The following is a 24,583-nucleotide window of genomic DNA, read 5'->3' on the forward strand; positions in this document are numbered from 1 at the left end:
GAGGGGCCTGCCCACACCGGGCGTCCCCAGCCCTCCCCGCGCGGCGTTAGACGTGACAGGCGGTCTGGATTCCGCCCTAGGGGACCGGCCTCCTCCCCGACGACGTGCGGTAGCAAGCCGGATCCTCGGCACCCCAGCCCCGCAGCAGCCCGCCTCTCGGGGATCTGAACCTGCGCCCCCCAACCTCGGTAATTACTGGCAGCTGTGGGGGCTGGGCGGGGGGGGCTACATGATCGGGAGTGGGCGAGACTCTGGGGGGCGAGGAGCGCGGGGACGTGAGGGGGGCGTCGGGAGCCGGGCTGGAGGGGAGCCGGGCCTTGTGGGGTGGCCCAGAGAGGGTGGGGACGGGGCTGGAGATGAATCCATGGGGGCTGAGGGGGCACAGAGGGGTGGGGACCTGGTTGCGGGCGAGCCCGGCTGCGGGGCGCGGACGCAGCTGGAGCCCCGGGCCCGCGGGTCGAGGGAGGGGCGGGCCCCGGGGGCGTGGCCTCTGGAGGGGCGGGCCCGGCAGGGGAGGTGGGCGGGCCCAGGGGCGTGGCCTCTGGAGGGGCGGGCCGGCAGGGGAAGTGGGCGGGGCGCCGCCGGGAACGGGGCGGGCAGGGGGAGCCCCGGGCCGGGGACTCGGCGGCGGGCGCATGGCCGCTGCGGCGCGATGAGTGGGGCGCGGGCGGCGCCGGGGGCAGCGGGCGAGGGCGCGGCCCGGGGGCTGCGGGTGGACGGGCTGCCCCCGCTGCCCAAGAGCCTGAGCGGGCTGTTGCACTCGGCGTCGGGCGGCGGCGCGGCGGGGGGCTGGCGGCACCTGGAGCGGCTGTACGCGCAGAAGTCGCGCATCCAGGACGAGCTGAGCCGCGGGGGCCCGGGCAGCGGCGGGGGCCGGGCTGCGGCGGGGCCCGCCAAGCCCCCCAACCTGGACGCCGCCCTGGCGCTGCTCCGCAAGGAGATGGTGAGCAGGCTCGGCGGGCGGGAGGCGGGGTTCTCGCAGTCGGGCTCGCGGTCCCCGGGAAGTTCGGGGACCCCTGCTCTGCCCCGGAAGTCCGCGCCCCCCCCCGGCCCTTGGTCCCCGGCGCTGGCACCGTCCTCCCGGCCGCCCTGTCTTTGCTCTCTCTGCCCACGATTGGACCCTCACCTGGGGGAGTCTCAGCTCTTGGAGGGCAACTTTCCGTACCCCCGCGCCCACGGTCGGGCCCCGGCTGGCTCGGAAGCCCGGGAGCATCCGCAGGCGCGGTGGGGGGTTCGCGCTTGGCGGGGTTCGCGCTCAGCGGGGGCGGCTTTGTCACCCCTCCCCGGGGTGGAACAGACCTCCCGGGTGCAGGAAAGGCTTTCGCTGCGCCCAGGGGTTAAGCGATTGTGTTTTCCCGCCCTGAAGAAGACAGCTTTTTGTCCGCCGCGAGTGTAGACAGCAGATTGGAACGGCCCAAGCCCCTCCCCCCGCGCCCCAGTCCGCGCGTCCAGAATCGGATTACGGCGGGGCGGCCCCGGCGCGCAGACGGCAAGAAGGCGGACGCGCCCCCGTGCGCGGGAGGCGTCCTGGCCCCTCTCGGCCCCGTAAAGCCGATCGCCCGACCCGCTTCAGGAAAATGGGGGGTGACTGCCCTCCCCATCTGGGTGAAGTCCGTGTGAGTTCTTCGGGTTCTGTCTGAGCTCCGAACAATGGGGCTTAGTTTTTCTCAGTCCTCGGTAAGCACCTTAGGTGTTGGTGGACTGGGACACACGATTTAGGGTGACGCTGAAAGTAGGACAAGAGCAGGGATTTAGGCGACGGCAGCTTTTCCCCTCGCTTTCTCTGCCAAGCATAGGCCAGGCCAGAAGAACACAGAAAAACTTGTTCCTTTCTAGCCCTCTTGCTGGCCCCTGATCACAGCTAAATCTCGTGCATTTAAGATATTGTTTAGAAAAAAATCAATGTACACATACTTTTTTTCAGGAGCATATCTGTTCTGAAAACCAAGACTTAATTGAATCCAGAAAGCAGCCTTAATTAACACTTTTTAATCAATGAGATATTGTCTTCCCACTCTGTAGCTGTCATTGAAGTGATTTCCAATTTTCTCTGAAAAGACTTTCTAAAGCTTCTTACAGAACCACTTGCATTCCAGGCCATCTCTTTGTATTTATTAATAAGCATTCATTGACATGAACATGGCATAGCTGCTCTAAATTAAGATTTAAATCTACACCAAGTGTGTTTACAGTCCAAACTTGGACATAGCATAAACATGAGAGTGAGAAGGAAGACTATCTCTGGTTGTTGAAGGTCTGTGCTTGAACTAGAGACAGGAAAACCTCAGGGCCTCTCCTGTTGTGAAGCTCTGGTTTATAAACATGCTCTGGAGTCTGGCTGGGTGGCTGGGGAGTCAATGTGCTGTTCCCAGAAGTATTTTTCCAGGTCCCTCCTGGCGTGATGGAAGTACAGCCACAGTCTTCTTTATAATTATGCCTTGGACCAGAGCACTCTCTAAGCCTATTTGAAGCACAAGGGAAATAAACAGCCATCTTTGGTCTGCCTGGTGTTTAGCTGAGATAAAGATAAGATGTGGCTGCAGGCCTTGACAACTCCCTTTCAAGAAATGTCACAAGGTCTTTGAAAGTACTCTGGTCCTTTGGCCTTTTAAGTGATTTACTAATGGGGCATTGGGGTCTGAATGGGCAACTCCAGCCGAGGCAGAGTAAGAGTTGGGAGTTCATTCCTCAGTTATCTGCAGATAGTTTGTGTTGATCTGTTTAATTTGAAGGCCTGGGGTCAAATCTGTGATAAGGGACATAACTAGATGTCATGGCAGAATGTGATAAATGCTGTTTTAAGAAAAGGCCCTTGCAGGCACAGAAAGAGGGAGGACTTGCAGCAGGAAAGAGGTGGGCCTCACGGAGCGGAAGACCTCCGAAGGTGACGGATATTTCAGCAAGGGGAAAGGGCACTGGAAAGGTAGCTGCAGAACTGGCTGCAGTTTGAAGTGTGAGCGAGAGGGAGCTGGGCAGGTAGGCCAGGTGGGCTGCAGAACGCTTAGATTGCAAAGGAGTGGCTTTCAGCAGGAGGTTGGCATGGTCCCAGTTGGACTTGGAGGAAATGGATTTGATAGCAGGATGCGAGAGGGAAAGCTGGACTTCGGAGGCTGATTAGGAAGATGCCAGAGGGTGTGCATGGGAATGGTGACCGAGCCCTCAGCAGGGTGGGGTCCTGCCAGTGTGGAACAGGATACACATGGGAGACTCTTCGCTGAAGCAGAAGCTGCAGGGATTGCTGATTAAATATTAGGGTCAGGGAAGATGGTGAAAAAGGAATCAAAGATGACTTAAGCTTTTTTATGAAAAATGCTACTAAACAAAACAATTATCACAATCCTAACACCTAGAAATAATCACTGTTAATATTCTGGGATATTAACCTGGCGTGGTGGCGCACGCCTGTAGTCCCAGCTACTCAGGAGGCTGAGACAGGAGGATCACTTGAGCCCAGGAGTTTGAGGTTGCTGTGAGCTATGGTCACACCGCTGCACTCTAGCCCGGGTGACACAGCAAGACCCTGTCTCAAAAAAAAAAAAAAATTCTGGGATATCTCCTGTGTAGGTACAATGCAGATGCTTTCCACACAGTGTCTTATTTAAACCTTATAAATTTTCCGTGAGATAGGTACCCAAAGTCTATTTTATATTTTAAAAAAGCAGATGCACAGAGTTTAACTATAAGATCACAGGCTTAACCAGGTCTATGTGGCTCCAAAACCCTGTTTAACCATTGCACTCAACTGTCTGTGTGCACGCACACACACACACACACACACATGGATCACATTATACCTTCTTGTTTGCTTTTTGGGAGCACCCATTTCAAACATTTTCCCAGTCAGTATATATTACGATGTCTTTAATGACTGCACAGTGTGCCATAGTGTGGCAGTATTCAGTGACATTTTGAAGCTTGATAATCAATCACTGGCAAAGTGGGGTTCATCGCAGCACATGGGGGGTCAGGAGTAGCGGCTGCTGTCGGGAGGACGGTGGTTTGCTATTACATCAGCGGAAGAGTATGTTAAACATTTCAGAATGTGGAGCTAGAGGCTGGAAGAGAGATTTTGGCCTGGAGATAAGGATGGCAGAGGTGGCTGGAGCTGAGGGAGCCGTGCAGTCTCTAGGGGAGGAGATACTATAGGGACCGCCAGGGTGGAGCCTGGGGCTGAGGGGGCAGGGGAGGCCCTTGTGGGCAGAGGGTTCTGTCCCATGATTGGTGATGCCCTGCTCTGCCAGAGAGTTGTGGTTTCAACTCCCGAGTTTCAACACCTGTTCCAGTAACCCCTGTCTGTGAAATCTGCACCACTATGAGTCCTTGTCCTCTCCCCAGAGGGTCCATTTGGAATGCTGCAAGGGTCACATGGATGGCTATCGCTCTATAGACTGAAATGGCCTTTTAATAAAGTAGTTGATGATGATTATTATTTTTACATCAGAGAATATTTTTAGATCACACTTAACAGATGTTTTACTGGGTGTATGTTAAGTATGAAGTGCTGTGGAGGATAGAAGGACAAATAGGAAACACCTAGATGTTAAGGAGCCAGGAGATGCAGCCTCGTTGCAGCATGTGATTGTTTTAGTTTAGACTAGTCCTCAATTTTTCAAGACCAAAGTCTCCGTACTCGTGATAGAAACTCAATCTGAACTAGCTTTTGCAAAAGTAGACTCTTGTTAAAGGGCTAGAGGTAGGTGGAGAGAGACTAGAATGGGGGCATATGGGGAACCCAGGAAGTCCACTGAGGTCTTCTCTCCTCCTCTACCATTTTGGATTTCTTTTGTCCATTTTGGAACCTGGCCACTAACAGTGTCCACACTCAGTTTTGGCCACACTTCTTAGTTGCAGTTGGCAAATTCTGTGGAAGGATGCCAGCTGGCCCAGCTCGGATAGCCTGGCCAGCCTGGGTCAGCTAATAGTGATGAGGACAGGATTGTATTTTATTAATATGAAGATGGCGTGGGGGCCTGGGTATCCCCCAGAGAAAGGACAGTTTGCAGAAATGGAGCAGGTGTCCGCTGGATGGCCAAAATACTAGATGTCTATCTCAGAACCTTTTCTATTTAAAAATACTTTGCACTCAAGGCAATAGTCTGGAAGATTTTTATCTGCTAAGCTGATGGTTAGCTTTGCTAAGAAGATCTCGCTTTGCTAAGATCTCCAGTTCACCGGTCTTTGTTTAATGCACTATTCCATAGAGAATTGGTCACCCGCGAATCCCCCAGGCTGCTTGCTAAAATGCAAATTCCCAGCCCCATCCTGTACCTGTGGAATCAGAATCTGGGAGAAGGCAGAATCTGCATTTCTGATAAGCTCTTGCAGACTTCAGAAGCACAGGAATCAGGCGTCAGGAGCTCGAACTCTGTGTTATCAGATTGAGCTGTGAGATACGATTCTGGCAGACAAACCACTTACTCTTTTGGGCTATAGATTCCCCCACTGGAAAAATGAGATTAAATGCATAAAGGATCCTTTGGGCTGAGCAGCCTTTCCCCCTCGTGCCACTGTGGGTCTTTCTGGTGCCTGCAGAAGAAGTTGGCTCTGTCATAAGGTGACTTTCGGGTGCAGGTGCGGGGCCTGTCTATTGCAATGTGCTTGGTGTCCCCAAAGACACTTGCACAGCTATACCTGACTGTTGTATAATAAATTCCTTTAATGCAAAGAGCCAGGAGCAGAAAAGGAAGAAAGGTACAAGTTTGCCATCCTGGGCTCAGTTCCTCGCAGATTAGGCTGCCTGCAGCAGCTCTTCAGGTTTTTAGGCCATAATTACCCTGTGCTGGCTCCCAGCTCCATGTCCACCTGATAAAAGCACACCTGTGTCTTTAGGGTGGAGGACAGTGAGGACAGGCTGTGGGGTCACTGGCCTGGCTTCATTCACTTGATGTTATCTGCAGGTGAGGTTAGAGTTCTGGTCCCAAGATTTGAAGATATAAAGGATTTGAAGATATTTTTCATACCACTTTGAACTTCGATCTATTACTGTACCGACCTGCAGAGCATATAAATTGATATTTTTCCTAACTCATAGTATCTTATAGCCCTTCTCCTTTTGTACCCCTTTGGTTAAAGGTATTGACCCGTTCAGTGTAAATGTACAGGTGCCCCAGTTGTGGGCAGGCGAGCGACAGCCCAGGCACGTCTGCCCCACAGGGACATCGGTGCCCTCCCCTGCTCCGCCGAGGTCTCGCTGTAGCTCCCTGAGGCAAGGTGGGCAAGGGTACTGAGGGGGGGGGCTTGAGAAGAGGACCAGCTCCCCGTGCAGTTCACTCCCACCAGCAGCAGTTGAAGTTGTGCAGTTTTGCTCCTGGAATGCCCACGGAAACTCCACGGAGACTTCATGCTCCCCTTTGAAAAGCCGAGTTTTTCATGATTCTGTGAATCAGGAAACCGGGCAGACCACAGACTCCACGAGCAGGAAACGAGCCCCGATGCTGGCTGGTCAGATATTTGCCCCTCCTGCCAGCATCGTTCTCCAGACAGAGCCCCAGCCTCCAGCCACCTCAGTCCTTGCCCCCCTGGTCCCGATGTTTCCAAGCAGTGATGAGCAGATTGCTCATTTTTCCCTGTGGCTCATGCCCTGCAGACTTTTAACACAGAGGCTGGTCCCTCTCCTCCAGGAACGCTGGAGACAGAAAAGCCCTCAGCCTGCCTTGCTGAGTCCACAGAAATTTGTTAAGACATGTTGCCTTTTCTGTTGTTGTGAGCACTCTCAGTTCACTTCCTTGATCAGCCCTGACAGCTGCGGCTGGCCTAGTTTTGCAGGTGTGCACGTTCTGCATCTCAGGGATTGGGGAAAGAGCCACTGTCCTTGACCAGAGGAGGAGGAGGGCCCTCTGTCCTCTGACCAGAGCTCCCTAGTCAAGGGGTGATCTCTGGGGACCACCAGGCCTGTCCCAGACAGGAGGGGCTGGGCTGAGGAAGAGGATGACTGAAATACACATGAAAGAGGGTATTTGGTATATTCTTAGGTGGTTGACTAGATTAATCCAAATGGATTAATAAAGTTTCTCAGCTTTAATTTCTAATAAGAGAAACATTGATAGGTGTAACCTCTGTAAACAAACTCTTTGGGACCCTCGATTGTACTTACAATTGGAGATAAAATATCCAAGTTAAACACGGTTAAAAGAGAAATGGCAAGGCATTTAACGTCCCCTATAACCACAGATATGCAAATCAAAACAATAAGATATCATGTCTTACCTAAAAGACCAAAAAAGATTTTAAAAAATGATTATGGTCACAGTGAAGGTTTGGAGCAATGAACCCTCTCATGCATTGCTGGTGGGAGTGTAAAGTGGTTTTTTGGAGAGCAGTTTGGTAGTACCTGTGAAATTGAATTTGTGCCTGTCTTTTGACCCTGTAATTGCATTTTTAAAAAAACTCTAAAATGGCTTTTTACTAAATAGCAAAGCAGAATTGATAGGCAGTTCTCAAATACGTGTAACTTGGGTCACAAAAGGGATGTAAAGTGTTTGTAGTATGTCTGTTCCATCTTCATTCAGCAGAAGCCACTTACTGAATCTTTTACACTAATACAGACATAAGATTTTTCCATCATGAAAAGTGGTCCAGATCTAATCACCTTATTAGTGGAGCTCTTTCTTCCCATTACATTTTCTCGTTGCTTTGGATTTGAGGCCCAGGACTGGGGAGGATTGGAAGACTTGGGCATCATTTCCTCTTCTCCTACAATTTCATTTTCACAAGTGTATCTTACAGAAATAAATAGTCGCACAAGTGGATAACAACACTTCTACATGGATATGTATGGCAGGATTTTTTCTAATAGTGATAGAATACTGTACCACTGATGGAAAGAATGTGATAACGATGTGTAGGGACGTAGGAAGATGTTCACCGTGGCAAGTAAGTTACAAAACAGTATGTATGTAAGTTTGTATGTGTGACAGTGGTAGCTAAGAACCAAAATGAATATGCACAGCGCCTTGAAGGACATGTGCTCCATTGCTACAAGTGGATGTCTTTAGAGCAGTGGTTATTAAAGTGTGGTCTGGGGACGTCTGGGAGTTCCTCTGGTCCTTTCCGGGGTCCATAAGTATGTGGTGGTGATATTGACAAATGTGACTTTTTTCTTACTATCTAAGGAAATGTACTACCATTTGGAAGATCTGCATAATTCACTGAATCAATTTTCCACATTGACTAGTGCTTGATATTAAAAGCCATTCAAAGTGCAAGACTGATGGGTTTTAACGTGACAGTGTGAAAATTTCACTGGTGCAGTTTCACATTCCACACTGCAGCTAACTAAAGGGCGGTTAGTCCGAAAGGGCTGTTGAAATACTCCTTTCTTTCCCAATGACACATCTACGTGAAGCCAGATTTTCTTCATTTAATTCAACTAAAACAGCATGACACAAAAGCCCAAATGCAGAAGCAGATAAGGTAGACGTTAAAAAAGATTTACAAAAATTGTTATTGTTTATAAAAATGTTATTTATGTTAACATATAATAGGTTTATTATTTTTAATGGATTAATAAACATTTTGTAATATCTCAGTTTTAATTTCTAATATGGCATATATCAATAAGTATAATCTAATAAACAAAAGTTCTTTGGGACCCTCAATAATTTTATTTTTAGCAGCTATTCACAGAGCAATTTGTTGTTGTTGTTGAGATGAGGTCTAGCTATGTTACCCAGGCCGGTCTTGAACTCCTGGCCTCAAGTGATCCTCCCACCTCGGCCTCCCAGAGTGCTGGGATTACAAGACCGTGCTGGCCTACCCCTCAATAATTTTTAAGGATGTAAAGGGATCCCAAGACCAAAACATTTGAAGTTTGCTGTTTTGCAGTGTGGAATTTTAGAAGTCTGGTTCATATAATTATGAACCATTTGAATTTTCAGTACAATTAGAATGTTTTATATTTATAATCAGAAACAAATGAAAGAATGAAACACGTTTCTTAAAGAAAATGGTCAATTGCTTTTCTTCGTCTATGCCTGAGACAGAACAAGAGGAAATGGGCTTCATTTGTACTCAATGTGAGTTTAGGTTGGAGATAAACAGGAATGTCTTTATGAGAATTGTTAATTTATAGAATGGGCTGTGAATTGGTGAGTTTAGGTTGGAGATAAACAGGAATGTTTTTATGAGAATTGTTAATTTATAGGATGGGCTGTGAATTGGTGTGGGTGTCCCCGCTTTTAAGTTAGCAGGAAACCCAACTCAAACTGCTTTACCTCGTAGGTGAATTTAAAGGACTCTGTAGGGGTGGGAGGGGCTTTGGGTTTGGTTTAATCTGGAGGATCAGTCGTGTGGCTTGGTTTATCTTCTGTGGCTCTTCAGAGGCTAGTCCTCAGCTTGGCAGGTGTAAAACATTAACAGGAGAGGAAGGGGACCAAGTAATACAAGTGTGTTTCTGCCCAGGGGAGGAGAACGTCTGGTAGGAGACCGTGGCATCCAAGCTGCTTAGTGAGCACAGATTCAGAGCCCACAGGGGAGCTTAGAGTAAGCCCTGCAGGGGGTTTCTGTCGAGCTTGGGTGGCCCCTTTCCAGCTACAGCAACACTGATGAAATCTTCCTCTTTGAATTTCCTTTTCTGAACGTATGCAGGACACTGTCCTTCCATCAACACGTTATTAGAAATCAGGTTACAGTTGATCAGGTCTCTGCTTTCTTCAATTACGGTCCAGTGCTGCGGATACCGACTAGACACCTTGATTAGATTTGGGGCATTTACCAAGTCTTTTCTGAAATAAATTTATAAGCTATCTGCGTATACTTATTCATTATGTTTTTAAAAGATAACTGTTTTCTCATTGTAAGTTAATATATGTGCATAGTAAAAAACTTAGACAATTCAGCAAAGCTAAAGATAAAGATCTCTTGTGATCCCAGCAGCGGGTTAGGGCGTCTCCAGTCCAGGCCACCCTGCATGGACTGCTGGTGAGAGCTCCGTGTCGCAGTCCTGGCGTCGGCTCCATGCTCTGCCACCAGCGGCTGTACGGTCTAGGCCGGAGCTGTTGTCATTCGGTGCTTGAGTTTCCTCATCTAACAGAATCAGTAGCTACCTCACACAACAAAGATGAGGAGGAGGTATGTGTGTACAGCTGAGTTTCTGTTTTTTCCTCTGCAGTGAATCCCTAGGAGGGAAGTAGCCGGCTTTTGATAGATATTTCCAGTTACTTGCCCGAGGGGTTGTACAAGTGTGCAGTCCTACTAGCAGTATGGATCTGTTATGTATTTTCTTTTCATTATTATGAGTTTTTAACATTAAGAGAAACCTGTTTGTTGGGGGAAAAGTTAAGCAGTGCACAAGGCTGTAAATTGAATGAGTAGCGCTCTCTTCCCTCCTCCACCCATTCCCACTTTCCAGAAAGTTCTGCTGACAGACATTTCCTCTTCCAATCAAAAGCTTGCACATGCATGTACTTACACATGCACAGTGAGACCCTGCTAAGCCAGCTGTTCTGTAACGTGAACTTTTGTGCTTGGCAGTGTCCCTTAGTCGCTGTTCTATTCTAATCCAGACACGGCCGCCGCCTCCTTGTAAGTGACTGTCTAGTTTTGATTGTACGGCTAGACCATAATTTTTAAAAACTAGCACTTATCCGCCGGTACTTATCAATTACAATCTAGGACTGGATTGTAATTGAGGGAAGCAGAGGCCTGAGGAATGACGGTGATGAGAGGAGACAGTGGGCGGGCGAGGGGCTTCGCTGCACGGGGTTCTCCTGTGGCTGACCCTGCCGCAGCCCCTCCCCTGCTGCAGCCCGTCCCCTGCTGCGCCCACAGACCCTGCCTGGGTGGAGCCAGGCAGAAATTAGACCCTTTCCTTGTTTTCAACTCTTCTGCATTTGGGGAGAGTCACTTTTGTTGATGTCTCTTCAACACACTAGTGAATTACCCCAACTTTTATTTTTTAGTTTCTTGCATAAAACAGAATAAGTGTTTTATTTCCAAAAAAAAATATCTGAACATTTTTCATGATGTTTTGTTTTGAATCAACAACAATTTCGTTTTAAAGCTTCCCCCTCATCCTCTAGTGCTTGCTTCCCAGGGGGCGTGTTGCTGCTGTGGGTTTTGAGAAGTTAGGAGGAGCTGCCTCCCGGCTGCAGCTTCCGGAGCTAGTCGGAGACTAAGTGACCTGAACCTGGCTGGGAACCGCCACCGGGGTGAGGTGTGTTCCAGTGTGGAGTCTGTTGTTAAGCTGCAAAAATCACAAGTGAAAGGAAACGGATTCAGGAGTGGTTGGGAGGGCTGGGGCTTGGTGGGCCCCTGCGTGTGCTGCCCCGGGGGTGAGGGGACCCCGGGCCTGGAGAGGAGAACGAGCAGAAAGGAAGCAGGAGGCCTGAACAGGACTCGGTGGTGGGCGGTTTGCAGCGCTGGAAGCCAGCTGACTGTTCCCGGGACGCTGGCTCCGCCCCGTGACCACGGTCCCCGCGGGAACCTGGTGGGGTGTCTCTCGCTTCTGGACCCGGTGGGACCCACGCGGGCACTCCGGGCCGCCTGTTCAGCCCCGCACGTCTGTGGCTACCGGAGGGATACAGCCGGAGGGGTGGTCTGTGGGTCCCAGCACAGGTGACCCCCACGCCAGGCGGCCCCTGCAGCCCCATGTGCTCTGGGAGGGTGTTCTTGCAGAGTCACCAAATATCAGCTTATCTGCTCCCCGAGGCTCTGGGCTGGACCCGAGGGGCCCCGGGAGGAAGCAGGGCGCTGCCTTCGGGAGCTTGTCCGGCGGAGGAGCGTGTGCCTGTGCTGTAAGGCTGAGGACAGTGACAGTGACCGCCTGCAGACAGAAGCCGGGGCAGGGACAGACCGGTGAGCGCGGAGGAAGCGCCGCCGGGCAGGGGGCAGGGAGGCCTCGCAGGTGGCAGCTCCGTCCGGGCGAAGGGGCCGCAACCTGGCCAAGGTTGCCACCGCACGTGGCGTCGGGAGGGCAGGGAGGGACGTGCCCCTGGCTAACTGGGAGGGTTTCTGGCGAGCCAGAGGAAGCCTAGCGCCTGAGGAGGTGGCACTGAGAAGCGGGACGCGTGCAGGCGTGCGTGTGCACGTGCCTGCGTGTGTAGGTGCGTGTGTTTAATCCCTGCTGGGTCCGAGCGAGCACTTGGCGCGTGCTCGGTTGCGCAGTGGGCGCGTACGGGCCGGGCTGTGCTCCGGGCGGGTCGGACTTGCTGTCTAGGCCGGCGTCCGCCCGATGACAAGGCGGCTTCGTGAGTCACCGGGCGCTGCAATGCCTGGCCGCCGCTCCCCGCCCGGTGCACAGCCGCGGTGGCCTCGGAGCACCTTGGAAATGGCACCTTCGGGAGAAAAGCCTGGAACCTTTCTTTGGCCGGCGTGGGGTCATGAGAAGTCACAGCCTTTGAAACCTAGAAGGGTTTCAGGCTCCTGCTTTTAGCTGAGCTGACCTCACCTGGCCCGGGAAGGTGAAAATCACACCTGTCCCAATGCACCTTTCCATGATTCGTTCCCGAGGGGGGAAGTAGAGTCATGGGATCGCCCAACCCTACCGGAGTCAGGGTCCGAGTAGAATTGTATCCAGGATTCCAGATGAACCTTTTCCGTGATTTCTGAGCAGACATTGGTGTGACTCTGGGAGGCTGTGACTTTCTTTATTAACGTTAGTATTCCTTTTGTTAAATCCTAGGAAGGATAGGTACATCGGAGTCGACTGAGGCAGAATCTTGTGGTGCGCGCACTGTATTCGCTTCCCAGGCTTGGAAGATGGGAGTGAGTCTGCAAGACAGGACTCAGCGGACCAGAACGTCAGAGTGAAAATAGTGCGGGGACCTGAGATGTTTAGCTTGGAGAAAAGACAAGTTTCTTTTTCTATTTTTGTTTTTAAGGCATAGGGGTGGTGGAATGTGCATTATGTTAAAATATTTCAAGGGTGGTCAGTGAAGTGTGAGATGAGATCTGTTTGCTGGACAGTCACACCTAGTAGCATCAGGGGCTCTGTGGCACCTGCAGGCTGGGAGACTTTGACTTCGTGTGACATGATCACATCGGTTTGGAAAAGAATGAACCGGTTTGGAAGGTCGAGACATGCGAGGTCCTTTCTTCTCTGAGAGTCTCCAGGTCGCACTGTTCCCATCCTGCCCGACTCTGCTGGCTGTCTTCTGACCGAAGGTGACCGGGTGGCTCTCTCTCGTGTACCGTGGCTGCTTTTCCGTCTCCGTGTTGGACGGGGAGAGGGGAGGGAGGACGTGGCAGGACACAGGCGCTGCCGTTCCCAGAGAACAACGGCGAGAGCGACTTGGTCCACGGCCTTGGAGCCGGGCGGTGGCAGAGCCCGGATCTGAACCCGGGCGGCCCCAGGCCTGCCCCCCCCCCCCCCCCCCCGTCCTGCCCCCCCGCTGGGCTGGCCCGGAATCGCGCTGCCCGGGACGGAGAGGAGCGGCTCGGGAAAGGCAGGTGCTTGTGGCAGCGACCTTGGGTCTTCGCTGGAACGGGGCCCCGGAATCATTCGGGGAACGTTTAAACCCAGGTGCTGGTACCCTCCCTCCTTCTCCTCCTCTACCTGTCTCCTGATGCGCACACACACTCACACACACACAGATACACACACTCACACACAGCCACACACACACACACACACACACACTCTCACTCACACTCACACACTCACAGAGACACACACACACAAATACACTCACACTCATACCCACAGACTCACACACACACACACGGACTCCCACTCACATACACTCACACTCACACACACAGACTCATACACACACTGATACACTTTTACACACACTCACACCCACACTCACACACACAGACACACACACACACAGACACATTCACACACTCACACACGGACTCAAACACCCACACACGGACTCACACACACACACACACACACTCACATTCACACACATAGTCACAGATTCCCACACACACTGAGACACACACTCACACACAGTCACACTCACACACTGATACACTCTCACACACACTCATACACACACTCACGCCCACACACTCACACACATACACACTCACAGACACACATTCACACACAGACACACACTGACACACACACACTCTCACACACGGACTCACACACACAGACACACTCACACACTCACACCCACACTCACACACACACACACTCACACACACATACACACTCACAGACACACATTCACACACAGACACACACTGACACACACACACTCTCACACATGGACTCACACACACAGACACATTCACACACTCACACTCTCACACTCACATACACTCACACACACACTCACACACACACATACTAACTCGGACTCTCATCAGGAAAGTGTGAGCAGTGGGGCCTGACCTAAGATGTGTCCTGGCGTCATGGCTGCCCGTGGCTGCCCTGTTCAGGGCGTGCTTTTGACGGAGGCCCGTGAACCACGTCGGCCCTCGTGGAACAGCCCGGGCCACTGTCTCCCTAGCTGCCTGCAGTTTACTGAGGACAAAGAAGCAACAGCCTAGTACACAGAGTCACAGAGTGTTTGGGCCGTAGATGACCCAGCCTAACTCCCTCGTTGTGTAGCTGGTTGAGGGTGAGGACCTCAGCAAAGCCATTGAGGGTGGCAGAGCTGGGCCTGGAGACGTGTCCCCAACTTGTGGCCAAGGTCTCTTCCTAAGGAAGTCTTCTTTTAGAAATTCTAGAGGTAGGAGGAGCTGTAGTGGTAACAGCAGAGTCCTCGTATCTGCAAGTCTTCCCTTGAGTGTCAAAATCTGCCATGTGAGGTGGAGGCAGCCAGTGTTCACTTGGCGATTCAGAGCAGTCGTCCTGGGCATGGTGGCACACGCCTGTAGTCCCAGCCACTCAGGAGGTTGAGGCAGGAGGACCCTTGAGCCCAGGAGTTTGAATCTAGCCTGGGCAACATAGTGAGACCCTGTCTCTAAACAAGAAAAAAATAAAATAAAACAAAAAAAAGATCCGCGGTGTGGCTGGAGGGTAAGCAGAATAGCCTGGCCCTTAATCCCCAGTTTTCCAGAAGAGTGCTCCTTCCTCAGTCCCGGCTTCCCTTTGTGAAAGCCAGACAGTCTACGTGGAATATCTCGTTGCTCGGTAAATGAGTCATGTCGGTAATTATAAAAACTGTGCATCCTGTAACGCCGTCTGTATTTATATGTGCACGGACCTGTTTAGTGCTTTAGCCCAGGAGGCATTGAACACTGTTTATTCGAAGGGGTTGATATTTCATTTGATCCTCCCAATAGTCTGTAAGACAAGTTATTGTTCTGTTTTGCCGTCAGCCAGGGCACAGGGATGACAAGTAACGTGTTTAGGGGCCAAGAAGCAGAGGGCAGGTGTCCTGGCATCCTGGCGAGCATGTCTTCTCCTCGCAGCTCAGAGTGGGGTGTGTGACCGGCAGCATTGCTCAGTGTCACCCGGGGGCTGTGCCCCAGACCCGCCAGACAGAATCTGCACGTTGAACATTGAACGAGATCCCTGGGTGGTTCTCCCACATAGCAAGGTTAAGGTGCCCCGGGCTACACTGCGTTTCCCAGTGTATTAACCCTTCTCTCTTCGGGATTGATGTAAAGGATGCGTTTCCTGTTCTAACGGTGCTCTTTTCCCTGGGATGGGTGGCGAGGAACTTGGAGATAAACAAATTTGTGACTTTCTACAGATCCTCTTTGTTCTGTCACCCTTTGCTTTTGTGGAAGCAGTTTCCAGGAGGAACCCTGGAGGCCCGCCTCTGACTAAGGGGCTTCCTGTGCACCCAGGTGCTCTGGGGAGGGACCCCGCAGCCACCGGGGGGTGAGGCTGACCCGGTCTGGAGGAGAGGGAGCCTGGGGCCTGAGCTGGTCAGAGGTGGGTGCTCCAGGGGTGGCGCGTCACACTGGCTGGTGAGCTGCTGTCACCTGCAAGGGACAATCCATTGCCCCTGGGGGCTGAGAATGACTGCACCACTCAGATCCTAACACAGTGGCAGGGGAGGCAGTTGTGGGTCTTCTCTGAGTCCCATCGTAGGGAGACGAAATGACGCGCTTGTGTCTCAGCGCCCCAAGTGAAGCCAGCTGGGACCAGCAGAGTGTGCAGTGCTGTGGCTTCACTGGGCGTGCACGGGAGTGCGGGGCAGATTCTGCAGGCTGGGCTGGCTGCCCCGCAGGTGTGTCCCTTCCCATGCACTGAGTCATGTCTGAGGTGTGGGCGTGACGCAGTCAAGGTGTTCTCAAAACTGGAAATCCAAAGCATCCGAGCGATGCTCTGAATCATCCGCCGTGCGGGGAACGTGGTGACAACTTGCTGGCTGCGTGCTCAGCTGAACTGAAACTCGGTGCTGACTCCTGTTTTTACCTCCCCCCCCCTTCCCTCAAGGTCGGCCTCCGCCAGCTGGACATGTCCCTGCTCTGCCAACTGTACAGCCTCTACGAGTCGATTCAGGAGTACAAGGGCGCGTGCCAGGCGGCCTCCAGCCCGGACTGCACCTACGCTCTGGAGAATGGCTTCTTTGACGAGGACGAGGAGTATTTCCAGGAGCAGAGCTCCCTCCACGATGGCAGGGACCCTCCTCGGGACTTGTCACTGCCTGTCTCCCCGCTCTCCAGCAGCGACTGGATTCTGGAGTCCATCTAGGGGGTCTCGGGAGGGACGTGAGGGTGGGGCGGGCCCTTCCCACCGGACACACTGCCAGGCTTTGCTTCTCCTCTCGGGCAGGTGGCACGAACACAGCCAGTTGAATTTGTAGGAGGGAGTTCTCCGTTGGCACATGGTGGCAGTTGGCTTTGATGGCCACAGTTTCTGCTTAGGTGACCTGGCGGCGCTCAGCAATGTCCTTGACACTCTTACGCTGGGATGCAGCTGCTGGGGGTTCATAAGGAAAGGCAGCAGGAGGATCTCCGCGAAGGACCTTAGTGGGTGTTTTGTGCAAGGCGACTCGTGGCCAGTGACTTGGGCACAGGTGGTGGATTATTCACACCTCTCCGTTTAGGGTTCCTGCTTCCAGTTTGCGATGTAGTAAAACCGACGTCTCACCGCTTCCCTTCCTCAAGGTGGTCTGCAGCTTTTCTTCCATTTAATGAGCTTTTAAATTTGAAGCCTCTTGGTTCAGCTTTATTTATTTATAAGCTGCATTATTAACTGTCCAGGTGACATGGTGAAAACTTTTTACTGAAAAAGTCAACATTTCTGGTCACACCAATCAACTGCTTTGTCTCAAACTACCAAAAATTTATATCATTCTTTGTCCATCAGATATAGGAGGAAGGAAGATAATACAAACATATGTGGAGTAGAAAAAAAAAAAAACTGGGGCAAGCTCATGTTTTGTGTCCTCACTATAAGATGGCAAATGTTTTTGGTTTTTTTCTGAATGTAAACGAGTATGTTAGAAAGCAAACCACCCTCCACTCAAAGCGATTACCTTAAGCCTTAATATATTTATTAAAGTACTCTATGAAAACCTTACCCTTTGTAGGTTCAAAATGAGGATAAACTGCTAGACTGTGGTTGTATGTTATTTTGTTCTGAATTCAGTATCATCAATTCCATAACTTGAATGCATTGAGTCCAATCAAACAAATACTGAAAGAAGCTTGCAGTTTGTTTTCCTGCCATTGAGTGCATGTCAAAGGAACTTGGGGGAGGTCACCGTTTGCAGCTGGATCTCGGCTCTGTGCTGCCTTTGAACGCTCCACCCCTGTTCCGCCTGTTCTTTCTCTCTGTGCATTGGACTTGCTCATAGAGGCTCCGAATTGGGTGGATCCAGAGAAGGCAGAGTGTTCCTGCCTATTTCCTCTGTTGAAAGTGGTTAAGATGAGGGTGGCAGTCAATTGCCTTCAGCCGGTGACAGTTCAGCAGGCACAAGAAAATTGAAAGCAGTAAAACCAACAGGGGTCAAAGTGCTGTTCCTTTGAGGCTGGGCCCTGCCTAACAATGAGTTGAGCCCTTAGGTCAGTGGTTCTTGACCCTGACTCCATTAAGAATCGCTTGGGGAGTGTTAAGAAAAATATTGCTGCCTGGACTCTAGCAATCCCTCCGCCATCCAGATTTAATCAGTAAGGAGTGTGGCCTGGGCATGTATCTGCACGATTCTAGAAGGCTCCCCTTGGGTGATTCTGCTGTGCAGCAGTGCTGAGATACAGTCCTTCGGCTACTTTGTGTCCAGAGTCTGTTCCGCAGATCAGCCATGTGGAATCTCACACCCCCAGCCCTGCTGAATCAGGCCCTGAATCTTAAGGTGCCCCAAGGATTGGTTCTTTTGCACAAAGGCTGGGAAGTTGCTGTATGTTGGCCAGTGCCCGACGCTTGAAGGCCAGGCTGCTCTAGGGCCTCCCAGAGCTCCTTGCAGCATTGAGCAAGAGCCTGGCTGGCCCAGGCCGTGGTCGGGAGACCCCAGTCCTCTCAGAATCGGTCAAGAACAGCCAGGGACTGACGCTGGGAGGGCCAGCTCCGGCTCAGGGACGCTCTCTGGCTCAGAACGTCTTCCTTCCCTGGTCTGCCGCCTCTGTGCTGTGCGGGCACCGCAGTGATTCCTTGTGTCTGTGAGTTGGGTGCTCTCGTCTCACCGCTGTTGGATGACCAGGGCTGGAAGTGGGATGGGTCGAGGCAGGCACGTCCCCGCTGCTGCTGGAAAGGGCTGACACCGTCCCTGCTCCTACGGGGAAGCGGCACGTGCCCGCGCGTACATGAACCACTCGCTTGAAACATAAAAATCACCCCAAACTTTTACTCCAAGTGTGGGGTAAATATAGCTTGGCAAGCAATATTAAAATTTCCCAAACTATAAAATGTTTTCTAATATACCCTCTTTATAACAGAGCCACAGATGATTAGAAAATAAATCCAACTGTTATTCTTTGTTGCCATCTGGTGTAAATTACCACCTTTAAGCTCGGGGCGGGACTTTCTTGCCCGCGGAGTTAGGCCTGGTGCACAGCAGACCCCGTGGGGGGAAAGGGAGTCCAGCGTGACCTGATGGAGGCGGGAGGAGCCGTGGTTTACTCTAAGGCACAATGCACATAGCAGCCAAAGAAAAGAGCCCTGAGCCTCCTAAGGCCCATGTGCCGGGAACCAAGAATTGTTAATAACTCAAGCCTTGCAATTCACAAATGATAAAGCTCTTAGGTCCCGAGTACGATTCACAGTCAACTAACCAAGCTGATCTGTTGCTTTCACTTGTCCGTAACCCAGGCCGATGACATTCACTCAGCTAGCATTAATTAGTATTTCTGGTCACATTGAGCTCGGGTGACGTGACGTTACCGACAGCCTAACGCGTGGTCAGGTATTGTCATCATGGAACGAGACAGGCTTAGAAGGAGGCTCAGCAAGGACTCAGGGATGTGGGCAGAGGTAACAACTGAGTTGGCTTTGAAGGGTGAATAAGTTTTTCAGGAGAAAAAGAGTAGAAAGGCTGACGGAGTGGCATGGACAAAGTCCCCCAGAACTGTTATGTATAGCGTTGTGTGTCTTTGTAAAACATTTTTATTTCTGTAACGAAATAAAAGTGATTTGCCCGAGGTCATGGCTGAGTGGAGGCAGAGCTGGAGTCCCTCCTCAGACGCAGTTTCTGCTCCATCTGTGTTGGAGGCACAGGCAAGTGCTGCAACAAAACCTAAAATCTAGGGATACTGGCCACAGCCCTTTAATCTTAGATGACAGTGCTTTCTTATTTCGTGATTTGTCGTGGAATGTTTTTCTAACCAATATTGGTCTGACCTCTACGTGGAGGGGCCCAGTTTCCATCAGAGCCTGCTGTCGTAAACGTGTGCCAGGTGCATGGGTGATGCAAAGGCTCTGTGGCAGCTCCTGTCACCTCACCATAGGTGAGCTGGCCATTTGGTGTCATCTTGCTGCGTAAAGAAAAACTTACTGCTTGTAAAAGTCCAAGCATGTCCAGTCCTTTTGGCTTCATGAACAAGTGTACTTTCAGTTCAGAGAGAGATACAAGATATATCACAGAGACATCTGGAAATTGCACCTGATGAACAGCTGGCAGCTGCTGGATGGTATTAATAGTTTCTTGGGTGAAAATGCTACGAGAGTGCGGGCCTTCTGGCCACCTCATGTGGGCTTTGGAACCAGTGTCAGCAGCCTGGCCGCTGCCTCTGTTCTAGCCAGTTGTGACAGGAGCACGCTACTCTCTCACCTTTTCCCAGCCCTCCCCACTGCTCTGGCCACTGGTCAACCAAGGTTGAGTTCCTAAAACCCAGCTTTCTACCAGGTTCTCTGACTAATCCCCTGGAGAGCTTACACAAACGAGCTTGGCGTCTATAGGATGTTGAGCAAAACCAGCAAAGCAATATGAGCAAAATCAAAGCATGAAGCCATGGTAAGGAAGACGTTACAGCCCACGAGGCAGATGCCTGAGGAGAGGAGAGGACAGCCGTGAGTGCTCCCTGCAGAATTGTACGTCCTCATCTCCAGTGGAAGCCCCATGGCCCCGTCTTCCTGTTTCCCATCTGTCTCCAAGACACAGAAGCTCTAGTGAAAGTCAGGGACGAGTGGAGCCCCAGGAACGCCAGTCGTTACAGTGGGAAGGTGGGTTTCGGTGGGAGGAGCGCTCACGTTAGAAATAGACGTGGTTAAAGTAACAGTCGCCATATGGCCAGACAGCACTTCCCAATTCTCTTCACAGGGCACAGCCTAAGAGAAGGGGAGTTAGGACTGGACAACTCAGATCAGCTCTGTTCTAGGACTTCAGGAAAAAGAGGCCGGCCGTGGAGGCTCATGCCTGTAATCCTAGCACTTTGGGAGGCCGAGATGGGAGGACTGCTTGAGGCCAGGAGTTCAAGACCAGCCTGAGCAAGAGCGAGTTGACCTCATCTCCACAAAAAATAGAAACATTAGCCTGGTGTGGTGGTGTGCAGCTGTAGTACCAGCTACTCAGGAGGCTGAGGCAGGAGGATCGCCGAAGCCCAGGAGTTTGAGGTTGCAAGTCAGCTATGATGGCACCACTGCACTCTAGCTCAGGCAACAGAGTGAGACCCTGTCTCAAAAACAAACACAAAAAAAAAAAAAGGAAGAAGAGCACCTTACTTTTCATTCTCTGCCCTTCTCCTGCCCTTAGGATGAAAGATGCCAGAGTGGAGCCCAGGGAGAAAGGGTGAAAGAGGAGACCATTTAAGATGATACTAGAACATCATTTGTGTTAAAGAGGCCAGAAAGCTCCTTTGAAATTCCTGAGTTCAGCCCGAGGGCAGGAGAGCCATGGGGATTTGAGGTGGAAGGACAAGCCAGTGATCCTGCCCACTTGTCTGGTGGTCTCCTTGTGCATATGCTCAGGAATCTAGGTGGAGGTGTCTGGAGCATGCGAGTGGGCACTTATGCGGTTACTGTAGCGACAAGCGTGTCATGGCCAGAAACTCTCTCCACTGGGCGCTGGTCCTCTATGGGAATGACCCATAGAGGACCAAAGTTCTTGTCCTGTTTTCCTTTTCTGGCAAAAACAAGAGGGAAGGCAGGTTCAACTCCATCCCCCTTCAGTCACACACCAAGTGCCTTCTCTTGGCAAGCTTCTAGCAGACACACCCCGAGTGACTGTCTCGATGATCAATAACCTGTACAGGCTCAGCCACCCTTACGGAATCAGTTCCACCGTGCTGGGAGCTCCAGCTGAAAGGAGCCCAACGTAGGACCTGGCAGTTGTGCTTGTCTCCTGCTGCTGGAGAAAGAGCCCAAGCACGCCCCATAGGGCAGGGGACGTAGTCTAGACCAGAGCCATGTCTGATCATATATTTTATTTATTTTAAATGGACTGATATTTATATACCACCTTTGTTCCAAAATTACTCAAGGATGCTGTATGAAAATTCACACAACACAATAAAATGCAATTTTTAAAAACGTGGGCTTAGAAATCAGGACAAAGGAAATACAAGGGCAGGGCAGATACGGTGAAGCCAGGTGTAAAACCAGCACAAGCAGCACCTGCTGTGCGAAGGACAAGCAGGCCTGTTTGTTTGCAGACCACTAACGAGGCGGTTCTGACCTTGAATGCAAATTGAGGCCCAGAGATAGATGATAAATGCTCAGCTCTAGAGCAGGTGTTTGCTTGCTGCTTCCCTGCCAAATGTGTACCAGGTGACTTCTGGAAAACACAGGGAGGCATTAGAATGGCTTTCTTTAAATGTTGCAAGGGAATCGTCAGCGTCGTATCAAATCCACCTCTCGACCAGCGTGGGAATCTCCTTCATCACGCATCTGGCCGTGGAGTTTCTGCTCCCATGGCTCTGAAAATGGGTGGCTCACAGCGTTGTGAGGACTTGTGTTGCCCTGAAGTCTACCTTCCTGAGATTTGGGGGATGTTACGGATACAGGGTTCTCTCCCCTGGAGAGTCCGGCTCAATCCTGGGACGGGGTGGGGAGGCAGGGCTGCTCTGTTGGCCAGATTGCTCTGTGGCAGGCTGAAAAATGACCCCTGGAGGTAACTGGTCCAAAGATAGAATCTCTGGAACTTGTAAATATGACCTTGTTTGGAAAAGTGAGTAAGGATCTTGGGAGGGAGAGATTATTCTGATTATCCAGGTGGGTCCCAAATGCCATCACGAGTGTCCTTATGAGAGGCAGGGGGAGATTTGACAGACAGAGGAGGATGCAACGTGAAGATGGAAGAGAGACTGGAGCGAGGTGGCCAAGAGCCACGGAATGGCAGCGGCCACCAAGAGCTGGAGGAGGCAGGGAACGGATTATCCCCAGAGCTGCTGCGGGGAGCGTGGCCCTGCTGCTACCTTGATTGTGGCCCAGTGAAACTGATTTTGGACTTCTCGCCTCCAGAATTTGTGGGATTGAATGTGTTGTTTTAAGCCACCCAGCGTGTGGTCACTTGTCACAGCAGCCGCGGGGACCCCCAGCTCTTCATCCGCCACATCGTCACCCTGTGTGCTGCCCGGCACCGTCCCAACCTTCTGCGTCCTCAGGAAACTTCCCGACGGGCCCGTACAGTCAGCTCCAGTCGACGGGAGTCTTCTAGGGCCGCTACGGGGATTCAAGTTAACAATCATAAAGCCCTTGACATAGTGCCTGGCACAAAGTAACTAGTATATATTAATACAAATATTGTTAAATAGGAACAAATAGAATCCTGTTTAGGGTGCTGAAATTCTTGCTTTTCTAATGTGCTTTCTCTGTTGGCTCTTCAGGAGTCAGAGAATATTTTAGATTTAGTCTTGGGTGAAAAACTTTTCCCTTCAGAGTATGTTCCTATGGAGTTTGAACTAGCACCTCTTATATCATCCTGGACAGAGCTGGAGCCCATTCTACTAAGAGACGCACCACACGAATGGAAAAACAAGCACCACGTGGACCCACCATCACATTGGTACTAACTGATCACACGCACGTGCACATAGGTGGTGACATTCACTGGGTGTCAGGCATGTGGGGAGGAGGGGATGGGTATGCACACACCTAATGGGTGTGTGTGCACCGTCTGGGGGATGGACACGCTTGTAGCTCTGACTCGGGCAGGGCAAAGGCCATATATGTAACCTGAACATTTGTACCCCTGTTATATTCTAAAATAAAAAAAATAGAGAAAAGTGTATATAAGAAAATGAAACTCACCCGTTAAGAAAAGAGTATGTTCCCAATTTTATAATGAAAGGTTGTGGCTGGATGTGCTAGATGTCAACGTTACAACGCTGAAGGCTCACGGGTGTCCCGCTAAGGAAAGAATACAGGGAAATGCTGGTCTCCTTCCACGGCTTCTTCCCTTGGAGACAAAGGGCTATTATTTAAATCTGGATCTGGTCATTTGAGTTCCCTATTTATTTAAAACCCCTTGTTCTCTGTTCCCTGTATTTGAAGAACAGTAAATTACCCTCCTCTCAATAAAGGAAGACAGACCCCCAGGCAGCTAACAGACTACAGCCGGAGGCCGAGATGGACCCTGGACCCGCAGTGGACTAGGAGTGGCGAGAGACAGACCCGACTCTGTGTGACCGTAGGCAAATCCCCTAACCATTCTGAGACTGTGACTTTTTAAAATGTCTTTGACTTTTCATCTTGTAAATATCTAAAAATACCTTTTTGTGGCTCATACATACAACCATGATATTTTGTTCCCAATTTGGTTCAAACACTGGTAGAAAATCTTTTAACCGTAGGCCACTTGTCTATTTTCCATGTGCCTTATTAGTCTGTATTGTGCTCTCAGAAAATGTGTACTTTTTCTCCTCTAGTTCTTGGCTGTGTTGAAAACTCAAGAGCCAGCAGTAGGCTCTGCTGAAGAGTAACCGCGGTGTCAACATAGCTGATCTGCAACTGTGATTCTGAGACAGGTTTTCCAGGGTGGCTGGAGTGCATGAGCTTTTCAGTAAGATAGAGCTCCTGTAAATGTTCTAATGTTTATACCTTCAAGTGCATTTTCACATAAATACACTTTTGATTGTAATCTTCATCTCAATTCTTTGAGGGGAGGGGTGGTTTGGAAAACACAGACATCATTCTAAGGCACCAAACATCACCACCACCTTGTAACTTCCCAACATAACTCTACGGGGAATATGCTTAGTCTCAGAAATATTTAAAACAAGTTTTAGCCAGATGCGGCGGCTCATGCCTGTAATCTTAGCACTTTGGGAGGCTGAGGCAGGAGGATCACTTGGGCCCAGGAGTTTGGGGTTGCAGCGAGCTATTATGCCACTGCACTCTAGCCTGGGCCACGGA

The 24,583-nt window shown here is 51.0% G+C and overlaps 1 protein-coding gene across 1 annotated transcript; it reads left to right on the plus strand.

The window, feature by feature from the left end:
- The first annotated feature begins 628 nt into the window (after window positions 1–628).
- On the plus strand, window positions 629–16,673 carry FAM89A (family with sequence similarity 89 member A). The gene is made up of 2 exons (XM_045537289.1): window positions 629–943; window positions 16,292–16,673. Exons 1-2 carry the CDS (start codon window positions 653–655, stop codon window positions 16,547–16,549), a joined length of 549 nt encoding a protein of 182 aa, XP_045393245.1. The 5' UTR covers window positions 629–652; the 3' UTR covers window positions 16,550–16,673.
- Window positions 16,674–24,583: the final 7,910 nt, after the last annotated feature.

Source organism: Lemur catta, chromosome 25 (assembly GCF_020740605.2).
Source record: "Lemur catta isolate mLemCat1 chromosome 25, mLemCat1.pri, whole genome shotgun sequence".
In the NCBI taxonomy this organism is placed as follows: Eukaryota; Metazoa; Chordata; class Mammalia; order Primates; family Lemuridae; genus Lemur; species Lemur catta.

Excerpts from the sequence above, each read along its gene's own strand:
- FAM89A (XM_045537289.1), top strand. The coding sequence starts at position 653 with ATGAGTGGGGCGCGGGCGGCGCCGGGGGCAGCGGGCGAGGGCGCGGCC. Across the intron at positions 944-16,291 it reads CGCTGCTCCGCAAGGAGATG|GTCGGCCTCCGCCAGCTGGA; the intron begins GTGAGCAGGCTC and ends CCTTCCCTCAAG.